Source organism: Mercurialis annua, linkage group LG6, assembly GCF_937616625.2.
Source record: "Mercurialis annua linkage group LG6, ddMerAnnu1.2, whole genome shotgun sequence".
In the NCBI taxonomy this organism is placed as follows: Eukaryota; Viridiplantae; Streptophyta; class Magnoliopsida; order Malpighiales; family Euphorbiaceae; genus Mercurialis; species Mercurialis annua.
The window spans coordinates 12,067,463-12,094,103 of record NC_065575.1 but is presented as its reverse complement, the minus strand read 5'-3'; the positions used below and the strand labels follow the sequence as shown (position 1 = coordinate 12,094,103).

At 32.4% G+C, this 26,641-nt stretch overlaps 2 protein-coding genes across 6 annotated transcripts; both read left to right on the top strand.

Moving 5' to 3' along the window:
* The first annotated feature begins 417 nt into the window (after positions 1–417).
* On the top strand, positions 418–12,035 carry LOC126685787 (uncharacterized). Of its 5 annotated transcripts, none has more exons than XR_008791069.1 (4): positions 418–608; positions 699–781; positions 1,864–1,948; positions 11,779–12,033. XR_008791069.1 is itself a non-coding variant. In XM_050379744.1 (4 exons), the coding sequence occupies exons 2-4, from the start codon at positions 728–730 to the stop codon at positions 11,945–11,947; spliced, it is 327 nt and encodes a 108-aa protein (XP_050235701.1). In that variant the 5' UTR covers positions 418–608; positions 699–727; the 3' UTR covers positions 11,948–12,035. The 5 variants fall into 5 exon arrangements, 1 of the variants encoding a protein (XP_050235701.1); XR_007643729.1 differs by lacking the exon at positions 11,779–12,033 and adding an exon at positions 3,206–3,422; XM_050379744.1 differs by having other exon boundaries at positions 1,845–1,948; positions 11,779–12,035.
* An 11,596-nt stretch (positions 12,036–23,631) lies between these two features.
* On the top strand, positions 23,632–25,550 carry LOC126688063 (PLASMODESMATA CALLOSE-BINDING PROTEIN 3-like). Its single transcript, XM_050382631.2, has 4 exons — positions 23,632–23,836; positions 23,912–24,154; positions 24,255–24,291; positions 24,919–25,550. Exons 1-4 carry the CDS (start codon positions 23,785–23,787, stop codon positions 25,217–25,219), a joined length of 633 nt encoding a protein of 210 aa, XP_050238588.1. The 5' UTR covers positions 23,632–23,784; the 3' UTR covers positions 25,220–25,550.
* The last annotated feature ends 1,091 nt before the right edge of the window (positions 25,551–26,641 follow it).

The window sequence follows — 26,641 nt, the reverse complement described above, 5'->3', positions numbered from 1 at the left end:
AAAGTGCAAATTAGCCACTTTAAGGGTTAAAGTGGACTTTTAACCACAAACTTCCGGAGGAAGTTGTGTTTTACTCTATTTTCTTAAGATAAGAAAATAATATCGATAAAGTGGTTATCGATAGTCATTAATATGAAAATTGGACGAAAAAGTGAGAAAAAGTGCAAGTTAGCTCAAAATGGAAATTTGAGCGTTTTTGGCCAAAATTGCCAAAATAAATTGTTGGAGGGTGATATTATAAGGTATGATACTATTGTTATTTATTTGGAAAATAAATAATACGGAATTTATCGAGAATCGAATGATTAAAGGATTAGTGGACTAAATTGGACGAAATAAAAGTTATAAAGTGAAAGTTGAGGAGGTGACAAACTCAAGGACTAAAGGAGACTTGTGCCTCACCTATTTAAGACACTTGCATATGAGTTTAAACTCAGCAAGCATATCATTTTCAGCTCCTAAAATTCGTCCTTCACCCTTTCTCCATGGAAGAACATCAAGCAAATTTCAAATGGTCATAACTCACTCAATTTTGATCCGAATTGAGCGATTCTTGTGGCCACGGAACGAGGGAAGGATCCTCTACTGATATATAGTATCAATTTAAGGTAATAAGTTCAGTATATAATTAGGGTTTCAGAGTTTTTATTTCGGTTTTGGTTGAGGAATTGAGGTTTTATGGTGTTTGATGTTCTTAGGTTATTGAAAGCTTGAAGGGAGTATTTTGATGGTTGTTCATGGAGGAATTCATTCAACCAAAGGGTTATCCCATCAAGAAAAGGTATAAATTCAGAATTTTGGACTTTTGGTAATGAATTGATTGAATTGAGTGGAGTATTGGTTAAGTTTGAAGTTGGATTTTCTGGTTTGGTGTTGAATTGATGCTGTCTACAACTAGAATTTTTCGAAATACTTAGAAATGTTTGTTTGAGCTGGAATTTTTATATGTTCTGAGTATATGAGTTAAGTTGGTGTATAAAAAATTTCAGAATTTTTCATAATTCGGATATTGAGATAAAAATTAAATAGCACCTAGTGCTCTGTTTGTAAATTGTGTAAGGCTGCTGCTGTAAGTTAATTATTTGAGGACCTTAAACACATTAGTTTGGCCTAATTTTTGGTGTACACTTAGAAATATATGCTATATAAGTGCCATAAAATTTTCAGAGAAAAATATGGCTATTTGATAGGTTAATTGAATAAATCTTTGGTTGTAGTCGGTGTAGGCAGCCGTGCTATGCACAAAGATGGTTATGCGGATATGTGTATTATCATAGAAAAGTGGAAAGAAATGGTTTGAAATGAATTGAGTAAGTTGTTAAGAGATGGCTTAATCGAGGTGTCTGAATTATGTTGAGGTTATAATTCGGTATCAATAGTTAATCTTGTTGCGTAATAAGTTCTAAATTGAATTGACGTTTTGCATAAAATGTCTTGCAAACAGCGATATTGCAAGGGCAATATCTCGGGCTGTATGAGTCCAAATTAAGTTCCGTTTATCGGTACGGAAACTTAAGGATGTTAACTATAATTGTCTAAGTTTGAGTTTTTGTTGAATCGGACTCTAGGATGTTCATTTTGGACAGAACAAATTATTGTGCAGTCTGCCCTGCACTTGTAAACAGCTCCCAGGAAATAACTTATGAGCTAGTTTTCGACACTTTCGGGTGCGTTTCATGGTCCGAGACCTAAACGAAAGTTGAAGGCGACATTCTAAACTTTAAGAATGTCAATTTTGTTTTGGGGTCGGACTATTTTTAGATAAGAGTTTTGTTAGCCGAAGTAGACTAGAAAATTAGCTTTTTGATAAATTAATTATACTTAGAAATTTTATTAATTCGTAGCGTTATCGAAATTGCGTAGACTCGAAGAAGCGACTATCGATAAGGCTCGAGGCGAATGGATCGAGATATCGTCGTGCTTATTTAAAGAATTTGGATAGCAAGTGGTGAGTACACTTTAAATTACTCGCTAATATTCATAAAGCTACGTATTTTAATACGAAAAGCTATATGAATATTTATATATCTGAAAAGTTTGTTTTTAAATTGTATGCGTATGTATGTTTTGAAAATGATGTTTTATCGTAATGTATTAATTTGATAATAACATAAATGTTAAGGTACCGGGGATGGGTAAAGTAAAATAACGTAAATTGAATCAAATACAAATAAGAAAAGTACAGTACATTCCTATATGTACTAATAAATCGAATATCGAATAATATACAAGTATCAGATCAAATATGAATAAAGAAATATAGTACATTCCGATATGTACTATCAAACATAATAAATACCCATACGTGCGTGTGTTATAGATGTATGCTTGTAGATTGTAATGTGCATGCCATGGTCCATAAAGGATCAATATAACAAAACGAAAAATACAAAAAAACGTGAAATGAGAATTGTACTACGGTACACAAAATAATAATAACTGAGATACAAGGTTGAATTCGGTAGAATTATCCCGGGACCTGTATCTCATCCATTCTCGATGATAATCCTCGGAACTCATACGAAATAAGAAGTAAGTGTGATACATCGAGAATCAATACGAAACAAGATCGAGACACTATGTGAACAAACACTCCTATTAAATGTCAATAGGAATCATATGAATCGACAATTAAGTTCAAAAGACCTGCAGGGTGCAGAGTCCGAATGTAGACACGAAGGTAACTCGGTTGAACTATCTCGGGACCCGTGTCTAAGGAGTAACTCGGTTGAATTATCTCGGGACTCCTATCGATCGTTTGGGATTGAGAAATGGTACAAGTAACTCGGTTGAATTATCTCGGGACTGTACCATATGGTTGAAGGTAACTCGGTTGAACTATCTCGGGACCCAACCATAAGGATCAAGTCACAAGAGACTTGCCAATGATTTAATTCGACTTAGAATCATGATGATATAAACTAAGATTAAGATTCTGTTGAAAACTAATGCAACAAAACGAGAAAGAAAAATATCAACACCATAATAAGAAATCGAAGATGCCAAATACGTATAAACTATAAGTTTATGAAATAAACAAAGAGTTATGAAGGAAAGTAAATAAAGTATGCAATATGATTTCAAAGGAGTATTTTCTATATGTAAAATGGGTTTTCAATGGTTTTAACCCTTTATGTGATATTGCGTGTAATTTGGTGAACTCACTCAGTTTTATACTGACCCCGTTGCTCCTCCCATTTTTCAGGAATAGTATGATATGATTTGGAGAGTCAAGCTTCCGAAGTTTTAAATTCTCGGAAGTCATTTGCACAAGAAGTTAAAGAAGGTTTTCATTCTAGCGGTCCGCAGTAGTCTAGACGTCTTTGTCTATGTATTTATATAGCGCATTTTAACTCTGATATTTTTGTAAAATGGGGTCACATGTATTTTGATATATGAAAAATGATTCGATTTGCGAAAAATTTACACAGGATTTTAGGCTTGCTACGGGTTTCGGAGCTACCACTCCCATTCTCTAGCGCCGGTCGCGACTCATAAATTTGGGTCGTGACAAAGGTGGTATCAGAGCAATGGTTTAGTGTTCCTAGGCCATTGTTCTTTTGTGATTGGAGTATAGGAAAAAGTCAGTTACTTCGTAGGAACTACTTGTCACGACCCAAATTATTGAGCCGAGACCGGCGCTAGGGAATGGGAGTGGTAGCTCCGAAACCCTTAGCAAGCCTAAAACCGTTATTAATTTTTCGCAAATGAAAGTATAATACATAATATGTATTAAAACATTTTCAGGAAAACCTCTTTCGGATAAAGCATTTATAAATATTAAAATATTATACTAGCGTTACAATATAAAATATTGTTTGAAGTCAAAACGTCTATCTAGTATTGACACCTACTGACTACTGCAGCTTTAGGAACTTATACTTGTGCAAGTCCAATGACTTCTGGCACAGTGAAGATGGTTTGTCTGATCCGACTCTGTCTACCTGCAAACATCAGAGTTAGGGGTCAGTATTTGGGAAAATACTGAGTGAGTATGCAACTTATTGTCGGTATTATCAAAATACACATCGCATACTCAATCATATATATATATATATATATATATATATATATATATATATATATATATATATATAGCGATATAATATGAAAATAACATAACATTCATAAATAGCAGATCCGACCGAAACCCTAATCTTAAACTCTGAACTCATCTCATTCCGAATACTCAAATTAAACTGATCCAAGTGGTCCGACCCGGGAGTGTTCACACTCAACCACGTCAGCCGCGACCAATCTCTTAATCTCCAAGTGTGAGTCCAACTCACCGGTGGGTCCAACCCACTAGATACGGGGCTCAGGTTACACCGTAACCGAGTTCTCACTCGTATCGCATTCATATCGTATGCGCATTTCATAATCTCGTAGACAATCTAGACACGCTAGACTGACTCAAATACTGGTGATCACACAGCCTATCGACACCCAATAGGTAGTTGGTTTCTTCGGATCACATGCTAGATACTCATATTCAAACAATAAATGTAATGGCATTCATATAGTCACATTCATCAAACATACCATCTTATATAAGCAAATCATATAAATGCGACGTATTGATAATCATATTCATAATATATGAAAATAACTCTAATAATAATAATAATACGCGAAAGTAAATTGCCACTCACAGTGACCGCTATCCAAAACTGCATTATTATAATCCCGCAAGCGTAAGCTCCATGCGTCGTTCTATCCCTTAGCTATTCTGGCTCGTCGATCTGGTATTTCACCGATATGCCAGTTACTTATTCGGGTAACCTATACGTTAAATTCATAAACGTAGGCTTAGTATTCAAACTCCTAAGTTATAAACTTAGGTTAACCTAATCGTACTTCAAATACGATTCTTAACTTTGATAATCTCTTAATCACACTTTTCTTTTAAACGTCCTAGTTTACGTTTTGATATTCAATCGAATCACGATTGATTACACGACTTGAAATTGTTTGAAATCGAGTTTCCGCGTCGCGTCAGGGCCCAGAAAGCCCAAATCAGGAATCCTTACTCGGCGAAGGACTGCACGTTCGTGCAGCAGTGTACTGCACGTTCGTGCAGTACGCTGCACGTTCGTGTGCTCCACGTTCGTGTAGTGTCCTACACGAACGTGTGCTACACGTTCGTGCAGTCTGCTACACGAACGTGTACTGCACGTTCGTGCAGTCTGCTACACGAACGTGTACTGCACGTTCGTGCAGCAAACGGCTGCCGATGTGCAGCTCCGGGGTTCATTCCCCGGGCCAATTCCGACGTGCTTAAACGTCCACAATCGATTCTAGCACGATTTCCATTAATAACCATCTCAAATATCATCAAAAACGCCAATAGAAACGCGATTACGATTCGTTTGATTCGTTAAAACGAAATAACCCTTATTTATCAATTCTCATAATAAAAACGTCAAGCTTACCTCGATTTGAAGCTTAGCAATAATAGAGAATCGAATTCTGAACGAATCGATATAACCATCTCAAATATATGTTTACAATACATGTTTTGTATTTTATTTTCTTAATCACTTCTTGTGCTGATATATTTTCTTTATCTCTCTAATGAGTTTTTTTCTATTTTTTTTGAAAATTTGTCTACAACTATTTCTTATAATAAAATGCGGATTGGATACTATGTTTCTCAAAGTTTTACCATATTTATCAAATCTTCTTGTCTGATCTGGTTCTTAGGCATTAATAATAAAACTAATGTTATTTTTTATTATAAAATACATGTTAGATTATTACATAGACAAAAATTCTATTAAACTGTGAAAAAGATATATGAAACTTAAAAAAAATCACCACAAATTTAAACATGGAAAATTTGAATAAGAAAAAAGAAAATCAATTGAATTCCCAAATAATATCAACATATAGCTGTATGCCAAACTTTCAATCCAAATCACAACAGCCAAATGCTAACATAAAGTTTTCTAGGTGTAAAACAACAAACTGTAATTTTGTAAATTCATAGAAGCAATCTAAACAACTTAAAAACAACTAATTAAGAAATTTATAAGTACCTTTCAACCAATAAAATACAATTACCCCCATTCCGACAACTAACCCAGTAAAATTCAAGAAGAATTTACTATACTAATAACCAAGGCAATTAAAGAATCACATAATTATCATAAAGGTACCCAGTTAGATAAAGAAATGAGGATGATCTTCTGAGACATGATCTTCATGGGCGATAGATGGATCGCCACATACATCACAAACAACTCTTTCATAAATTTCACTGATCCAAGAAAACAAATGAGACATAAACAAAATTTTTTAGTCAAAACACGTACCTCTTACTAATAGCAATCAATGTCATGGGAACTATTAAGACAGAGAAATACTGACCCAAACCAATCAATATAATAAATATAACTTCTAAATTTAAAACTATTAAAATGGTTAATTTACTGGCAATTATTACAGAAAAACACTTTTTTAGTTGCATATAATATTAATATATACGTACATATTCACGTATACAACAAACACAACTCTATTTTACATGTAGGGTAACACATCCAATAAGATGTTAACCAATAAAAATACATTGATATAATTTTAAAGTTTGCCTGGTATTTCTTGTATGTATTACAATGTCTTGTATGTATTGTCAATTTAACGTTTTGAGAGGACTTTGCTACTGCTTCATAAACAGGCTTTTGAGAGGTAGATTAAGTAAAACTTCATCGAATCTATAAAATTTAGAACTCCAATTGTTTGTCACCAATTTTAACCTTCTAATCTGTAAGAAAGCAAGATCCAATTACTTTGATTCAGGAAAAAGATCATCTTTTGAGTAATGTAACTGAACGAACTATGAAACTCAAGTCATAATACATTTAAAAACAGCTTATGAGCATTAGCAAAAATATCATATTTAGCATAAATTTCAAAGTCGATTCAAAAAACTTGAAGAGTATAGGCAATTCAACATTTGTCCTCATGTTTTATTTTTCACTACATGCAAAATGACAATGAGGAAAATAATATTTAATTGAAAAGGTAAAGGACCAGATTACCTTTTGTTGATTTTTATTTCATTGTGAAGAGCTTAATTATATGAAATATCTTTCAAAACCTTTTCAATCAAAATATGGTTCGTCACTCCGTGGCAATAGCTGAAGTATTAGGTGAGTTAAAGAAAATTCCCACCTATAGAACAAAAAAACAAACTAAAGTGATCAGATCAGCGATATTGCACAATAATAAATACAGACTAAACAAACCGAACTAAATGAGAGTAAAAACAATTATAGATTGATAAATTTACACAAATTATTTTTTTGATTAAAAAACTCAGCAGTTAAAAAACTCTAAGAATAGAAATAAATAAAAAACCAACACCTGAATCCAAGCTGAAGATCGGTCTTCATGCCTTTAATTTTAAGATTTCAAGCACACTCTAATTAATAAACCTTTACTAATTAACAGAAAGTTACAAAATCCACAGTTGATTGCTTCCATGCTTCATGAGTGAAATTTGAGGTTACTAATTAACCAAAACCTTTTTATCACTTTCTTTTTTTTCTTTGCTGAAGTTACCTGGAATAAGGCACAGTCGCATAGTCTTTGACGGTGGTTTGGTTACCTGGAATGATGCACGGAGGCAGAGTTTCTAACGTTAGTTTGGTGAAGAAAGTTTTATACGTTGGAAGTTAATATAAATTAAAAGTAATTTATAAAATTAAAGAAAAATAAGTGTTTTGGTAAAGGTGGGAACTAATGAGAATGCACTATTTGGTGAGAATCAATGAGAGGGCTCTGTTGAACGTTAGTTTGGTGAAGAAAGTTTTATACGTTGGAAGTTAATATAAATTAAAAGTAATTTATAAAATTAAAGAAAAATAAGTGTTTTGGTAAAGGTGGGAACTAATGAGAATGCACTATTTGGTGAGAATCAATGAGAGGGCTCTGTTGGTCCTCTCAATTATATAATATATAGATATATATTATAAATTTGAAACTCATCAAAAGAAAATATTCAACGAATAACTATAAAAGAATTTGCATAACAATAAAATTGAATATTTTAAATAAATACAAATTAAAAATTTAGTAAAAATAATAAAATTAAAATAAGTGGTTTATAAAAAGTGGAGACTATGAAAAAGCTCTATTTGGTGAGAATGAATGAGAGGGCTCCGTTGGTCCTCTCAATTATATAAGTATATATATTGTTCATTTTTTATTTTTATAAGGGAGAATGCAATTAAAATTCACTAATTTTATATATTTTTTCAATTTAATCACGTTTTTTAAAATTTTTTTATAAACATACACCAACTTTCATTTTTTTTCCTAAATTCATATACGGTGCTGACATGACACTCATTTATTGGTGCAATTTGCTGAGGTGTAAGTCATTTTTAACCAATAAATGAGTGACATGTCAGCACCGTGTTTAAATTTGGAAAAAAAAATAAAAGTTGATGTATATTTATGAAAAATTTTAAAAAACGTGATTAAATTGAAAAAACGTGTAAAGTTGATAAATGTTTATGACGTTAACCTTTTTTTAATAATGTTAGTTGTTATCAGGATTAACAAAATTAATTAGTATTGAAAATCATATTTAAACAGACAATGAATTGTTTGGAAGTATCGAGATTCAAACTCCCGACCTCATACAACTAAGAAAGATTTGGCTATTAAGCCAAATCTTCATGTGCTAATTATATATTCATATACGATGTTTAGTAGTAAAAAAAGTCATTTTGTAAATAATTATAATTTTTGCTAATATAAAATCATTAGTAGAAATGTACTTATATTTACTCAACATATAAAATGTTATATCATCTAATTTTTCTAAGATAGATGTTCTTGATTGAGTTTATTTTTATTTATTCTAAATTACAAATAAAAATATAAAAGTTTTGTCAGATTTTATTATAAAAATAAAAAAATATAAATATATATTTTTGATAGTTTCATGACCAAGTTTCCGTTTTAGGTGCAAAACGGTGCCGTTTTAGACATAAAACGTTGCCGTTTTAGGTTAAAAACGATGCAGTTTTATGTCAAAAACGGTGCCCGTGTTATATGTGCAAAAAATTGATAGTTTGTGTATTTATATGCCAAAATTAAAAGTTCGTTTCAAATACCAAAAACACACGAAAGTTGATAATTTTTACAACAATTAAGCCAAAAAACAATCACAAAAACTTTATTTTTGTTTAAATTGAGGATTTGAATCTGATCAAAAGTTTCAAACTTTTTTTATCAGAGTAAAATCCTTCAAATCGACTAAAGAAAAAAGAAAAAAATTTCATTAACAAATTTATGAAGAAAACCACTAGTTAAAATTAGAAGGTGATTTTCTGGCCACCAAAATCATCTTTAAAATATGGTTTTTCAAGCATCTAAAATAAAAAGATTTTTTAAATAAATAGTTTTATTGGACAATAACTAAAAACCAATAGAAAAAGTGTGTTGTGTGTAAAACAAACACAAAAAAAATGTGTTGTATAAAAGAGAGAAAAAAAGTGATAAGTGATTTGAGAGGTAGAGATATATATAGGGGAGCACCTAATATAATCACCTTTTTCTATTTTTTATTATTTATGTGTGTGCGTTTTTTGTGGGTAATAACTTATAAAATGTTTGAAAGAAGAAATTTTAGATAGGCTTAATTACTTAAAAAACCCCCACCTTTAATCTTTATTTCGTTTATACCCTGACCTAGAAAAACTGTCACATATACCCTTGACGTTGTCATTATGTTTCGCCTGTACCCTCGAGGTATTAAATTGACCTCTTTTCATTTGAAAAAGAGTTTAAAATAATCCTTCATTTTTAGCATATATTCTAATTACACGTCAATATTATTAATTATACAAAAACACCTTCTTCTTTAAAAAATTCAACTAATAATAATAATTTAATTTATATTAATTATCAATAATTTGTTAAAAATAAAAAACCGTAAATTTTTTTACATCAGACTAATTAATTTCAACATAATACCGTACTTTAATTTTAAAATCTATTTTCAATTTTTTAAAAAAAAAATTAAAAAAAATAGCTCCTCCTCCATGGGAGGAGGAGCTTCTCCTTCCTTCCATGGAGGAAGGAGCACGCTGCTCCTTCCTCCATGTGAGGAAGGAGCTGCGAGCTCCTTCCTCCATGTGAGGAAGGAGCTGCGTCCTCCTTCCTCATGGAGGAAGGAGCAGATCTGCTCCTTCCTCCATGTGAGGAAGGAGCAGTGCGAGCTCCTTCCTCACATGGAGGAAGGAGCAGCTCCTTCCTCCATGGATGGAGGAGTCCATGGAGGAAGGAGCTTATTTCCGTAAAAATAAAAAAAAATAAAAAATAATATTAGCGGTTTTTTTAAATAAGAGTACGGTTATAAATAGGACTTAATAAAACTATGTTATTTTATTTATTTATTTTATTTAAATTAAAAAAATTAATTAATTTTAGGACTTATTTGAACGTTTTTAAAGATGAAGTATTAGTTTGTACATTTTTTAATAGAAAAAGGTATAAAATAACCCTTAAATTTAGTTGTTTTTAATAAATCATTTTTTTTTTTGAAATTTGGGGTAGAGGCGAAACATAATGACAACGTCAAGGGTATATGTGACAGTTTTTCTAGGTCAGGGTATAAACGAAATAAAGATTAAAGATGGGGTTTTTTTAAGTAATTAAGCCTTTTAGATATATCATTTTTCTCTCTATAATTTTAATTTATGACCACATCAGTACCATTCTTCACTAATGATCCCTTTAGAATTTGAATAACAATCGACATCTTTGTCTTTTTACAGCATTCATCTACTATATTTCCAATTCCATGGATATAAACATCTTTTTGCAATTATTTGGATATTGTACTTTCTTGAATTGATTATTTTCTATAAAATCTAGTGTGTTGGTAAATTATTTTGATCCCAACTCTGTTTATATAACGATCATTCATAAAAAAACTGATTTTTTCTCTAAAAAAATCTGAATCTTACACTTCATTCAAGAAGAGAAAAAGAAGTAATATTCATACATTAATTACTGATAATGAAAATTTTGATTTTAAGAAACAAATGAAGGCCTCCAAATTTGGTTTTTATATGAATACAATGGTGTTGTGAGTTCTTAGGTTTGTTGTGGTTTAATTAGCTTCGTAAATGTTTATTTTTTTGACTAATCATGATTCATGGAAATTTAAACACTGTTTATATATACTTTCTTATATATTCTTTTCATTATAATTTGTTTACTAATTATAATTTTTATACTCTCAATTACTTAATTACCGTTGTTGCTTCAAAACTAAAATATGTTCAATTCTTTCTTTTTCAAATTTCAAACTTACTTTTAAATAAGTGAATTGCTATAAAAAAAAATTGATTACATTTTCATTTGGGTTTGTGAGTTTCTCATCATATGTTTTATTATTTATTTTTTCCATTAATTTTTGTAACTTTCAAATCATTAAAAATATCAAAGTGTTTTTTATCATAGAAATATTTAAAATAATATATAGTAGGTAAATTTGTCATTTCAATTTGTGAAGTTAAAGTACTCCTTGTGAAGTTAAAGTACTCCTTATAAGGTTAAAGTACTCCTTGTGAAATTTCATACTCCTTGTGAGGATATTGTACTCCTTGTGAGGTTAAAGTACGTTGATGAAGGTCTCTACCGTCTGCAATGTTTAAAATAAGTTCTGATTCTGCAATAATATAATAACAGTCGTTGGTATGTTTTGTATGAAAATTTTGAGTTTTATCACTTATTGTAGTTCTCATTGTTTTTCAGGGATTATATCACCCGAAGTTGCAAAGACTCTGAAATAAGTCGAGAAAGATATTTCATTAATAATAAAAGTCATAATTTTATACCGTTCGCTTATTTTGCACATGTTAAGCGAATGTGTACTTGGATGGCCCATGAAGTGGCTAATAAGTCCTTAAAGCCTCCTTTTTAGGAGTTATTATTGTAATCTCTGTTATCCAGTTCTCTCAAATATTATGTACTTCTATTTACCGAAATTAATACAATTGCTATTTTGCCAAAAAAAACCCCTATATTTTTAAAAAAAAACCATATTCATTCTGTTTTGTTCAGAAATCTGAGTTTACCGGTTCAACCTGGTTTCTGGCCAATTTTTTAACTATGAGATTTTTATCCATAATCAGACTAGACATTCGACCGGTTTCTGGTGAACCCGATCCGACCGACCGGTTCGATCCGGTTTTAAAAACATTGGTATTTTTTCTAAATTACCCAAAAAAACTGAAAACATTTCAAACTTTTGTAATTTTAATTAAAATTTTGACTTTTACAATTTTTGTTTATCAGAGTTATATTTCTTTTATGAATAAGATGTATACAAAAAATGGAAAATTCAAAAATTTTAATCTTTCGCACAAGAACTGACACACCAGAAACTACTGAAAAGAGAAATGATAAAAAAACAGTCAAGGTTTTAAGTACAAAATAGAAATCGGATTTCTAAAAAAAATCCAAACCCGAATAACTGAAGTTTTTTATTATAAATTTTTAATAAAAAACCGCCTCTGGGAAGCAATTAAAAATGAAAGCCTCCTATCCATTGTAGACCGTGAGAAAATCCTCATGTTCCTTGCCAGAGTTATATTTATTCTATGTTGTTAAGGGAAGTTGATGGGGATTTAATAGTGATAATATCTATGTTTTAAATAGAAAAGCAACCGTCCAGAGAGTCCCTGACCTCATGCATCTATCAAGAAATTGGTCACTAGGTCAAACCTTCATGTATTTTAATTTTTACAATTTTAACACAATTTTAAACATTCATAATAATTTTAGCCAATCTCGGTCCATTTACTTTTAGATGAGTTTTTTTTATTTTCATATATTATTTTGAAAATTTAAAAGATAAATTCTGAATAATGATAGAAAATACCATTATTGTGCCATTATCGTGAACGTGAAGGTAAATAAGTAGTTATAAATTTATAAATCATATCGGGACAATAAAATTAATTTGAGTGAATTGACAAAAAATTGAAATTGGCAATTTTAAACAACATGAGTATACACGAGACTATACAAAATTAAACAGAATCGAGTTGCATCAAAATGAGGTTGTGTCATAAACGGCTCAACATGGTTAAATAGCAGATAAAATAGATTAAACTCACCTAACTAGTTAAAATTTATTTTTTAATTATATTAAGTAGGTAACTCATTGTTCGTAAAAATATATCTAACTTATTATATATATGATCCAATTTATCTCTATAGTGCATAAAATACTCTCTCTTTTTTCCGTGCATAAAATACTCTAAATTTGAATTTATTGGCAAAAAATACTCTAGATTTTTCAGATTTTTTTGTTTTTATTCTAGAATATTTTTTCTTATATTTATATTTAAATCTGTTTAAAATGTACACTAAGAGGTTTCTTAATTTTAATAATCTCATGGTAAAATTTTCCCTTTTCTCTTAAATCTATATTTATTTTTCATCAAAATCTTCTTTGACGACTTTGTTTTCCTCTCAAATGCCTTCTTTTTAATCATACTTGCACTATCTCAAAGTTTGTTTTTGTTTCAATACTATTTTTGCCTAATTACTTAAAAAAATTTCATTTTATAATATTTTTTCGTTTATACCCTGCCTAGAAAAAAGTTCATTTGTGCCCTTTTTGACTTTTTATTTTCAACTGTACCTCAAAATTTAATTTTTTGACAATTTAATTAATTAAAAGATGAAAACATTAAAAATAATTAAATAAAAAGGTTATATCATATTTTTTCTCTGTTTGAAAATACAAATATATCCCTCAACTTTAAAAATATACAGATAAGTTATAATAATTAATTATTTTAAAAAAAATAAAAAAATTAAATAATATTTCCGACCCACCACCGTATTTCTCCAATTTACAAACCGTCTATTGAATTTAAAAAATAATAATTTTTTTTTTCGATTCTCAAACGAGAAGAAAGAAAACCTCATCCTTGCCTGAGAAGGAGTTGCTGCTCCTCTTCTCAGGGAGAAACACCAGCTCTGCGCGAGCTCCTCCTCCGTAACAACTGCTCCTCCTTTCCTGATCTACTCCTCCTTCATGAAAGGAGGAGCAGCTGAAAGGAGGAGCAACAACTTTCTTCTTCCATGGAAGGAGCGGCAGTTCGTGTTCCTTCTTTGAGGAAGGACTCAAAATTTAAAAAAACATAAATATATTTTATTTTTTAAAATTTTTAATTTTTTTACGGTTTTTGATTCAAAAAAATATTATTGATACTTAATATAAATTGAATAATTATTATTAATTGATTTTTTTTTAAAAGAAAAGGTGCTTTTGTACAATTTATAATATTAATGTCTAATTAATATATAAGTTAAATATGAAGGACTTTTAAGCCTTTTTTCACATGAAATAAGATCAATTTAGTAATTTGGGGTACAGTTGAAACATGAAAAGCCAAATTAGAGTACAATTGAATTTTTTCCTAAGTCAGGTTATAAACAAAAAAAGTTATAAGGTAAGGGTTTCTTTTAAGTAATTAGGTCTATTATTTTTAACATTAACAATATTTTGGGTTAATTCCATATAAAATCACCACTATACACGTTTTTTTCATTTTAATCACGTCCTTTAAAAAGTGTTAAATAAAATCAACACCTTTCATTTTTTTGCAAATTACAAGTGTGGGCTTATGAAACGGAAATAAATCGGGATTGACCCATTACAATATACAAACGATCCTACAACTAAATATAAATCTATGATCTCAAACGGGGTCCAATTCCGAGTTCAAAAGAACTCAAAAACACAAAGATACGATTAAATTGCATCTGGAAGATCTGGGAACAAAAACAGGGAAGAACTGTAGCGCCACTATGGTATGGAGGTGGCGCCATAGTGGGGTGGCAGCGACGTCGTCGTGGCTAGGTCGAGGGGACTCGTTGTTTGGTTCGCTATCATGCTCAAAAATCAGTCAAAAGACACAAGAAAATACTCTGGAATGTACTGGAATCAATTACAACGTCTAAAATCGAATTAAATACCCTAAAATACATGTTTTTAAACTAATTTCATAGAAATCATGGCAAAAATTACTAACACAATAAGCATGGCAATCATGACAATATTAGTTACTAGCATGCGTTCTAAGCATTAAAAGTAAACATTTTCATCATGTGATGGTTAAAACATATAAAACAGCCTATAAATATGTTTCTAATTCAATTTCATGGCAATCATATCAAATGCTTACAAAAATGGCAGTCATGGCAAAGATACAATTTATGGAAATTTCACAGCAAAATAACCTAACATGCAATCTATGATGTTGAATCTAGCAGTTCTAAATTAAATAGGATAAAACGTGATGAAAAGAAGATTTGGGTCTGCATAAGTACCATTTTAGTCCTTGGCTCGTTTTTTGATAATACAGATGTGGAATCCAGCTTTGGATCGATTTGCTGCAATGTGTTCTTAGTGTTTCTAGCTTGTGTGATTGGTTGGTGTGTGTGCATGTGGTGTATGTATGGTTCGGCTATGGTAGGGTATTTTTAGGGTTTGTGTACTTTCCTCTGGTGATTAGATTTGGTGGCGCTTAGCTAGGCTGTCCAAAAGTCCTCTTTATAGAGATTTAGATTGATCTAGGATGTACTGGGTGTTCGTGTTGCATTAGAAATGTGAGAGTGTTTGGAGTGATAGATTTAGAAGTCTGATTAGGATTAGAATTAAGTTTAACATTTGTATTTAGGATTTTATAATTAAATTCGAATTAAATCTTACATGCTAATGTGGCTAATTAGCCATAATAGATATAGGAAACCATTCATATTAAGTGAGAATAAGAAGAAGAATCAGAGAAGATGAGAAGAGAATAAGATAATGACGATCAACTTCGATCTGTCTGCGTTTTGCCGTTTCTCTTCCGAATCGAGTGATTCTTGCGCCAATCTTTCAGAAATTCGATTCTCTACCAATTAATCCCTTCAAATCAAGGTAAGATTGATATTTTGGTTTCTGAAATTAAGAGTAATAGGGTTGTTACGTTGAGTTCGAATCGAACTAATCGTTTTTGACGATTTTCATGATTATTGAGTTGGATTTTGTATTATATTGATGTAGAAGCATGTCGGAATGAGTTTAGGGTGTCGGAAGCATGTCGAGCCAACATTTAGAGCTTCTTAGGGGTGTCTCACGACGTGAGACCATGTGAGACATAGTATCGCAACGCAACCGAACTTGCAATCGGCATAATTTCTTCGTTTGGACTCGGAATTGAGCGATTCTCGTTGCGTTGGAAAGAGGAAAGGATTGTCTATCATCCTGGAGCATCAAACTAAGGTAAGATTCAATGTTTGGTTGCTGTAAGTAAGGTTGTAGTTGCTGCCTAGGTTTTCAATCGAGCGGTTTCAATGAATTCGCGTATTCGATTCGTTTTAAGTGTTTTTACTACGTTTATGATTGTTTGGGATGTCGTTTTCATGTTGGATACGTGTTAGAAGGTTGGAGACACGTTGGAAACACGTTGGTATCGGATTAGAGGTCGGAGGTCATGTTCTCACGACGTGAGGCCATGCGTTACGACGTGAGGGGGTGCCTCACGACGTTAGGAATATCCTCACGTCCTGCCAGGACCCTTTCCGGACCAATTTTAGGTCATTCGTGACCCGTTTTGAGTTGATTGAAGTTTACGGGCTTCAATTTAATGAAATTTGGACATAGAACATAAAGAATATGATTAGAGTTTTGATACCAAGTTTACGTTTATAAATTAAACGTACGTATGATTTGATTAGGAAACTGATGTATCGACGAGCTACTAGACTGACGAGCTGGAATAGCAAAGGGATCGAACGACGCATAAAACTTATGTTCGTGGGATTATGATATTACATTTTGGATAGCAGTCACTGTGAGTTACACTTTACTTTTGTGTATTATTACGCAATAACTAGTTTTGATATTATAAGTATGATATTAAACTATATCGCATGTATTAGTATATTATCGATTATATAGACTATGAAAACTAGTATATGATCCGGGGGAACGAGCTACCTATTAGGCGTCAATAGGCTGTGTGATCACCAGCGTTCGGGTAAGTCTTAGCAAGTAGAATTAGATTAACTTCTTGTGATGTGATACGAGGTTAGCTTGGTTGAATTATCACGCAGCCTGTATCTAGTGAGTCGCCTTGGTTGCATTATCCCAGGACTCCGCCGTATGGTTGGATTTAAGATGGTATGAGGCGTAATGGTTGAACTATCCCAACGCCCGACCAGATGGTGGTTGACACGGTGGAATTATCCCGTAACCCCATCTAGATTTAAAAGATAGTATTCATTATGAATACTAGGAATGGTATGGCTTATGATTGTTTACAAGATTAGGGATTCGATCGGATCAAGTACTTGAACTATAATATATGTTTTATTTTAAATGCGATGTTAATTTATATAATACCTTAGTAATGTGTAAACTCACTCAGTATATTCCTATATACTGACTCCTCACAGTTTTCCCTCTCAGGTGGATAATCTCTTGATGTGACGGACTTCTATCCTTGCTTCAAAAGTCTGCTTAGAAGTATGTACAAGGAAGGTTTTCATCGATAGTGCTGCAGTAGTCTAGTCCTAAATGTTTATGTGTTTCTGTCAAACGGTTTTACGTATTTATACTCTGATACTTTGCGAACTTGAATAGTTTATTGCGCATTAAACCGTTTGTTTTTTAGGTGCGAAACAGGGCAATGCTTGATGTGGCATCGCAGTGTAAGACCCTAGTTTCTATGAATAGTTTTCAGAATGTAATTAGATGTTTGACATCTTATTGTATTAAAAGCTTTTTTGAAAACGTTTGCATGATTGCTATTTGATTAAATCGCAAAACTTTTATAGTGGTTTTAGGCTTGCTACGAGTTTCGAAGCTACCACTCTCATTCACTAGCGTCGGTTGTGGCTCGATATTTCGGGTCGTGACAGGGACTCCCAACGGTAATAAATCGTTCTGCAATCAAGGATTGCCGAACGAATTTAAGTGTTCCGTAATCCATGATTGCGGAACACAGTCTATATATTGGTTCCCCCCCTTCCCATAATTCACACACTCACATCCTATAATCAAAAATAGAATTTGAGAGCAAAAAAATTGAGTTCGAGAGGAAAAAAATAGTGTATTTTTCGGAGTTGAACCGAAAGAAGTTGTGAGGAGTTATATTTTGAAGCTAAACCGGTCTATATTTTCTGCGATATTAATTATTTTTGAGAACTACAAGAGGCGAGTCTGTTTAATTTCTTTAGTTATTACTTTAACTAATTTTATTGTTAGAAATTATTATATTATTGTAGACACCTATTTTTGGGACATGTAAAAAGTAATAAGGGACTAAAGCGTCCCATGATGATTTCTAGAGAAATTTATCCGGGTGACGAGCTATTGGTTTTCTTGCTAGAGTCTAAGCAGGCGTAATCTGTGCACAGCTGCAAATTTGGAGGATTAAAACACAATTAGGCGTAAATAGCCCATAAGTTCAGAAATTAGACTAATTGCAATGTCTTAGAAGTTTATGGGCCAATTTACAAGTTATATGGACCGAAATGGACCATAATCAAACCCATAAGACTTTAGTAACTTTTTTTTGTGTGATTTAGGGTGTATGTTAGCATTATTTGTCAAAATTGTCATAAAATTGACATGATAATTAAATTCGAAGCTTTATCAAAATTGCCATAAAATCGATGAATAAGCATGTTAATAACTGATTTAATGTGTTTAATATGTTCAAATCCGGAAACCCAGTTAATTGTAGCTCTTAGGATGCATGCTAGATGTGATTTTGAGCTTATTTTCCATGGAAATATACTTTTCAAAGTTGCTATTATGTTTAAATCAGCTTTCAACACTCTGTAAATGTCATATTTAAATTCCTTGTTCAATTTTATGCAATTTTGACTACTTCTGCATGAGAAACGGAGTTGAAACGAGTGAGAATGAAGCAAAACAAAACGACCCCTAAAACTGCCATCGCACTGCCGCCGCCGCCTCTGAAACCGGAGGCGCCGCCAGAACAAAGTGGCGGTGCTGCCACTATGACCTTCCGGCGCCGGCAGTCACACTGGCGCCGTGTTCATCGTCCGACAGCCTTCCTAGAACACCTCCCAGATCTTTGAGACTTCGAACCAAACTTCCAGACGCATTTTCGGGCTCATCCGGACTCCGAATCAGGCCCAGTTTGAACCAAGACGTAGATAATTTAGTGTAGATCAATGTTCTATAATGTAACAGGCTAGACCCAATATAAAACAGACTCAAAAGTCCAGTAATATAACATATTGTATAAACCAGGCCCACGAGCCCGAGGCCCAGCAAACCAGCAACTTCCAGAGCCAAATATGGGCTAACCCAAACTCGGAGTCGACTCTGGATCAAACCAATAGAACCAAATCGACAAAAATCACAACTCTCGTGATCTGACAGAGAGACAATTCCGACCAGACCGATGGTCAAAACCCACGCGAGTGCCAGACACTCAAAGAGTCGACGAGGTTTAAAAGTATCTCTAACCTTGCAAGTATACCAACTATACATGGGCCAGTTTGCAGTGTTTACCGCATACCAAATCAAATATTAACCGGTTAAAGGACTAATCACATAAAATTAGCCAAATACCGCAATTCTAGTCTATCACTTAGACACCGTAGGACTACCACGAAAAAGTAGTAACGGTTGTATAGGTTTTCAAAACTCACCTAATAAAATCAATCAATCAAACGTTTACATTCGGTTTAGGCTTTGTGCATGTAAAATATCTGTACAAGCCAGACTTATGACTATTTGCTAGAAACCTCTAAGGTTAGATGTATGTTTAGGAGTACCTGATACTTGTCTTAAATGCCAGTCCAGATCGAGTCATATGCGCGTCAAACGTGTTTACTACTTTCATACATGTTTATGCACAACTTTCATATCATGTGAACTGCATATACTATTGAGATGAGATAAAAACAAATATATTCAGTAAATAAAGCCGGTAACAGATAAGCCAAGCACATGAGTCTCAAGGAGGTCCACGAACCCTAGTTTTTCGTCCGATGCACAGCAATCTTACCGGAGGCGAGTAAGGTTACCTAGTTGGTTAAAAGACATTTCCTAGGAGGCGACTCCATTTTTCAAACACTTTCCAGATCGAGAAGTCAGCCATAAGCCTTAGGCGAGCGGCCCCCGAACCCCGCTCCGCTAACAAATATAAAGGAATATTAGACTTTTAATTATTAATTATAGTTTAGAAAAATATTTGAGGTAATTTTTTGAAAATTATAAATATTAATTTTTTTAATAACTATAGTTTTAAATAATTTTATTGTTAGAAAATTGTTAGAAATTACTATAGTTTATTGAAATATTATAGTTTATTGAAATATTATAGTTTATTAAACTGTTAAATTCTTAATATAAATGGTTAGTTCATTTAATTTTACTAGTATATAGTTATTTTTTTAGTATTTTAAAAATATTTAATAAAAATTATTAGAAATAAAATGACATGTAATTTGAATTGGTAAAAAAGCTATAAAATTAAGAATCGCATTTTAAAAATAATGGAGATATATTTGTTTTTGACTATACCTCTAGCAATGACGACCGTAAACCTATCTTTTTTGATATGTTGTGATGGCCATACGGTAAGCTCCCCGTGTGGAGTAGAATATCAGGGCAGTCGTCGAGTGAATATGCCACTTAGTGAGAGATTGAATTTTGAAGAATTAAAGAATATATGTAGAAGGGCAGTTTTCACTAACTCCGAAGTGGAAATTACAAAAATCTACTTCCGACTTCCAAGAATCGAAGGGGTCTAAGACGCTCCTACTCATTGTTTTCCGTGGAGAACAATGAACACCTATTTAGAATTTTAAACGAGGCTATGAGATTTCCGGCTCTAAATGTTTTGGAATTGTACGTAGAGTACTAGACTGTGGTTCGTAACGAAATTTTACTGGATCAGTTGGTTTTAAATAATTCTAGCGGGTCGGAGATGAGTAGTGACGAAGAGGAAGAAGAGGATTTCTATGGCAGTGACGAAGAGGATGTCGGCAACATCGGCATCGGTGAAGATAATTCACGGTTCCAATTGCAACTCTCTGAGGACGTTGGACGTGTAGATTTGGGAGAAAATACACGGTATCAATCGCAACTCCCTGAGCACGTTAGACGTGTAGATTTGGGAGAAAATACACGGTATCAGTCGCAACTCCCTAAGCACGTTAGACGTGTGGATGTTGCCGACTTTAACGTTGCCCCGGAGGATGATCAGAACATTGTGTGGAATCATGGGATGGAGTTCAAAGTTGGGATGATCTTCCCAAACCGTGATGTTGTTCAAGCGTGTGCGACTACCTATTCAGTGGCTATGTTAAACGCTAAATGTTATTTTTAATTTTTTTTTAATTTATGTAAAATGATTAGGCAATTTATTGCCCAATCATAGACTTTTCTCTCACCTATGATCTTGAAGACAAAAGTGTTCCCCAATTATTAGGGAGCACCGTGCCGCAATACTCCATTGCAGAACGACGCTAATTCTGCTGATTAATATTAATCAGCAGAATTAACATGTTCCGCAATATAGTATTGCGGAACGATATGTGTTCTGCAATGCTACATTGCGGTACAGGTGGGGTCAGACATAAATTTGGAATAAAATTTCAATCTGGCATAAAAATGCGATTTCTTAAGCCTCATAGGCACAAATCTGTCAAAAACCCGACTTTGATTACTAGGTGATTTATCAGCTGTGATGTGTTAAATTTGAATAAATTATATATTCTTTTAATATTGTATTAATCGGTTTATCCCACTTCTTTGTATATTACTAAAATATTTTATTTTCTGATTTTTTTGTGGATTTAAGACATAGTTAGGAATGAGTAAAAACTACACCAAATTGAACAATTCATCCAATAAATCCAATTAGATTCGATTTATCATTATAGTTTTTTAATTTTTAATTTGGTTTAGTTTTGTGCATAATAAATATCAGTAAAGTAGTAGAAACTGGGTCAAAAAATCAATGTTCATTAGCTACGATGGTGCAACAATAAAAAATAAAACAACTGGAACAATTGCTTGTGTAGCAAAAAAACCATGAAGGCCACAATTAAAAAACGTTTAGAAGAATTTAGGACCCGGACATCATGCAATTCTTAGCACTTAAAGAGACAATGCTTTGGACTATCAAGAATGGATGAAGACGTATAATCTTTCAAGAAATGACATCCAGATAACTCAATCTGTTAATACAGGGGTTTGTACCCTGATTATGGATTGGAGAATTTTTCATGATTTTAGACAACTACAAAACTTCTTGGAAGACATTCATTTTGTCTGGAAAAACCGTAAAGAGAACCGAGACGCTCACTAGCAACGGAAGAAAGCGGACCTTATTTGATATATTGGCTAGCAAATCTCTATAAAATTCGGGTCTATCAATTACTATATATCCTTATTAAAAAAATCATTCAACTTTTTTTTATGTATTTTATAATTTTATCAATTTAAATCTATAACAAATATAAAAGTGTATTCGCGGGGGAACACTTCCATTCACGGACAAAAATACCCTTTACATATTTATCAAGTTGATATTCCTAATTGTGACATATAAAAAGATTTGTGCTTAACAAATAGAAAGATGACATTCCTAATTTATAAAAGAAACATATTAAAAATAATTATCGCACTAGCTACCATTATATATTAAATTTCTAATCCTAAAAGCAATTGTGCAATAACTATCATTATGTGTTAAATTCATAATCCTAAAAAGAATTGCACAGATATATCATTATATATAAAAGAATATAACGAGTTTTATTAATATTAAATAATCATATTATAATATTTGTGTTAAAACTTTCATATTTTTTATATTTATTAGTTATTTACTATGAAAAATAATATAAATTTGCTTCAATCATATTATCATTTTTAATAACAACAATATCAAAAATTAAATTTATTGTTTAATTCTAACTTTTTAACATTTGCAATAAAATAAATTAAAATTTTATAAAATAATTAAATAAAAACAAATAAAAAACACAAGTCTAATAAAATTTAAATAATAATATATTATTAAAAAAATATATAATTATAATATTAAATAACGGATCATAGCACGTGGCAAAAAAAACTAGTTATATAATATATGAATTCACTTATCATCATCCATTTGGTAACGGAAAAACCTAGTGCAATAAAATGGAAGGGAAAAAAAAATAGTACCGTTGGCCTGGCCATCTTCTTTCAGCTATTTATTTGCAAGAAAATAAATGACATAATCTGTAGTTAATGCTCCAAACTTTGTTAAAAACGTTATGCCAAAACATTCACTTAATCTAGCAAACCATAAGCATAAAGACCACAAAAAAAGCCAAAGAAAAAAGACATTACTACAGTGGAAGCTTTGTTTTGTGTTGACAGCACAAAAAGGTGGAGAATCTAACTCATCATCAACTCTTAACCAGGTTGGGTTAGCTTTTAACCACAGACATGAGTTTCGGACCGTTGTAATATTGAGAAGTGAGAGAACCCAAAAGATTTACAACAAACTAATACAATAGTTATTTATTAGTATGTTGGTACAATATAAATAGTGTAAAATACACATAAAGCTAAGCTATATCATCAGATACAGACACCTCCACCACACCCACCGTCACTCTCTCTCTTCTCTCTAGAAATCTCTCTCTCTCTCTAGAAAAATTACTGTTAAATCTTCTCATCTCATCTTTTTGCCACACAATCTTTGAATAATCATGGCTGTTTTAGTGTATTTACTGCTTTTATTAGCACTTACTGGCCATTCAAGTAAGATCCTCTGATGATGATTTTTTTTTCTTCTGAAAGATGGGATCTTTTAATTGAGTTTCTTGATTTTGGCAGGTGGGTTATACTGCATATGCAAGGATGGAGTAGGTGATGCTCAGCTGCAAAAGAGTATAGATTATGCTTGTGGAGCTGGGGCTGATTGTACACCAATTCTTCAAAATGGGGCTTGTTTTCAACCCAACACTATAAAAGATCACTGTAATTATGCTGTTAACAGCTATTTTCAGAAAAAAGGTCAAGTTGTTGGCAGCTGTGATTTTTCTTCAACTGCCACTACTAGTGCTAACCCCCCTTCAAGTAAGTAATTTAACACTTGATTACTTTTTTAAGTTAATTTTTTTAATTCTGGTTCTTACTTTTTTCTTCTTGTTTTTGGGTATGTTGTTGTAACTTGCAGCTGCAGTTTCTACCTGTGTTTATCCTAATTCTCCAGGGTATGTTTTGCTCTCTCTTACTTTTTGATTTTCCTGAAGATATGAGGAATTTTTGTACTGAGCATGTGAAGGGAATCTAGCTTTTAAAGATTAGATCCCATTCACTTTGAAAAGCTGTGAAATTGTCAACCAAGTTGGTTGTTTTTCCCGTGATGGGATCTTTGAAAAACTTGTAATTAATTTAGTAAGATTGTTATTGTATTTTTGGCTTGTGTGTCAAAGTAGTTGAACCCAGATGGCAGATTTGAAGTGGGTTTGTTTCGTTTGCTGAAATAGAATCTGGTGGTTAAATATAGTAGTATTAGCTTAATTGTACTCTTAGACAGTGATAAATATTTATGTTTTTTAAATGGTCAGAAGCATGCATCATCTAGCTCAAAGCTGTGAACTGTGACCTGTCATGATGTTGATATTTCATGAGTTGTCTTATTAAAAGATTCCTCAACTCATCTGCTTCACATCTGTTTCCCACATTGCCAAACTTTTTTATTCCCTATGTTGCATACCAACTTTAGTTTTGGTTTTAATAATATACATAAAATTTGGTTTGGTCCAAGACTTGATTACTTAGTTTACTTGGTTGTTGATTATTTTCTTGCTGGGTGTTTGTTATATCTCTGTTAACAGCAACTCAGGGACTCCAAATACCGGCACACCAGGCACCAGTACACCAGGAACCGGCACTCCGAATACCGGCACACCAGGCACCGGGACTGGCACGGGCACCGGGACAGGAACCGGAACCGGGACTGGGACGGGAACTGGTACAGGAGTAACCCCAACTCCATTCATAGGACCAGGATTAGGCCCAACAGGAAGTGGGAATGGGTTTGACAACAGTGGTAATGGTGTGGCTTCTATTCAAGCCATTTCTGGTTTGATCTTTGTGTCTCTAACTTCAGGACTATTCTTGCTGCTGTGGGATTGAACAACAAAACTGTGAAATGGGGTTTGATGTGTGGATGAGATTTTGGCATGGTTGGATGGGTAGACATGTAATTTTCCTCATTGGGATATCATCCATAGGCAAACCCTGCTAGGGTTTTTTTGGTTTGTTTTGTTTATTTGGTGGAAGAAAAAAAGAAAAGCATTGGGAATTAGATTCCCTATTCCCAATTGAGTGGTGATATGACATGACACCATACAACTCAACCTAATCTTCTGCTTTTTCTGTTCCTTTGTATATCTAGAGAGGTAGAACTGTAGTAGTATTTTTTTGTTTAACCTACCCTACTTTTAATTACCACTATTATTTATCATCTGTGTTCAATATGTTCATTATTTTCTTTTAGGCATTGCTCATTTTTGTTTTGAATAAATATTGAATTTTGCTTATAATCTGTAAGACATTAATTCACATGTCCTCAAGAAATAGTAAAATGCAAAGATAGTTTCTCTAATTTTTACTATGTTATTGACAAGAAACATATTTTACTTCATGACCATATTAAGAGCCATTTATTGATTTTATGTCGATTTGTATATTGTCTGAGACCGATTTGTTGTAGATTATAATTTCTCTTTTAATTTAGAAAAAGATAATGTATCTCCATAATAGAAAGACAAACAAATTATATAATATAAAATTTATAATTATAGATAGGAAAAAAAGATAAAATTTATTTTAAAAGAGTTAAATATATTTTCAATTACATTATACTATTTTTATTGTTGGAAATATTAGGATTATAATTAATTTTTTTTATCAATGATTATAATTATTTAAAAACTTAAATATAAAAATATCATTGACATTAATGTTATAAATAATTAATCTCTTGGTGGTGGAATCGAAGAAAGGAATGGTAGTTATGAAGAAAAGATTAAACAACAAATTATATAAGGCTAGGATTTCCTTTTTATGAAAGAATATAATTAGAGTTTCCTGTAAGCTAGATTTTTATGGACCAGCTATTCTTAAAGCACAGAGTTTTTTTTTTTTTTTTTGAGAGAAAAATTGTTCTTTATTAACTAAGAAGAATTAACAAAAAGTTCATTGATTGGGAAAGGAACTTCACCGACAAACGAGCAATCTCTACCGATAAACATCCCCCATTTAGCCATGGCATGGGCAATATGGTTACAAGATCTTCTAACGTGCTTGACCCTAATCAAACAATTCAACTCCATAGCTAAGCAATCCTCGACTACAAGCTGAATATGGTCGATAGCATTCAGCGGGTTATTAAAGCGTTGCACCACTCTGACTGCGTCAGATTCCACAATCAACTCTGCACAACTAATGTCAGCAGCTAGCTTCACACCGAATTGCACAGCTAATGTCTCTGCAAGCTCTACATCAGTAATCCCATGCAGGATACAAACACCACTTTTAATAACCATACCTGCA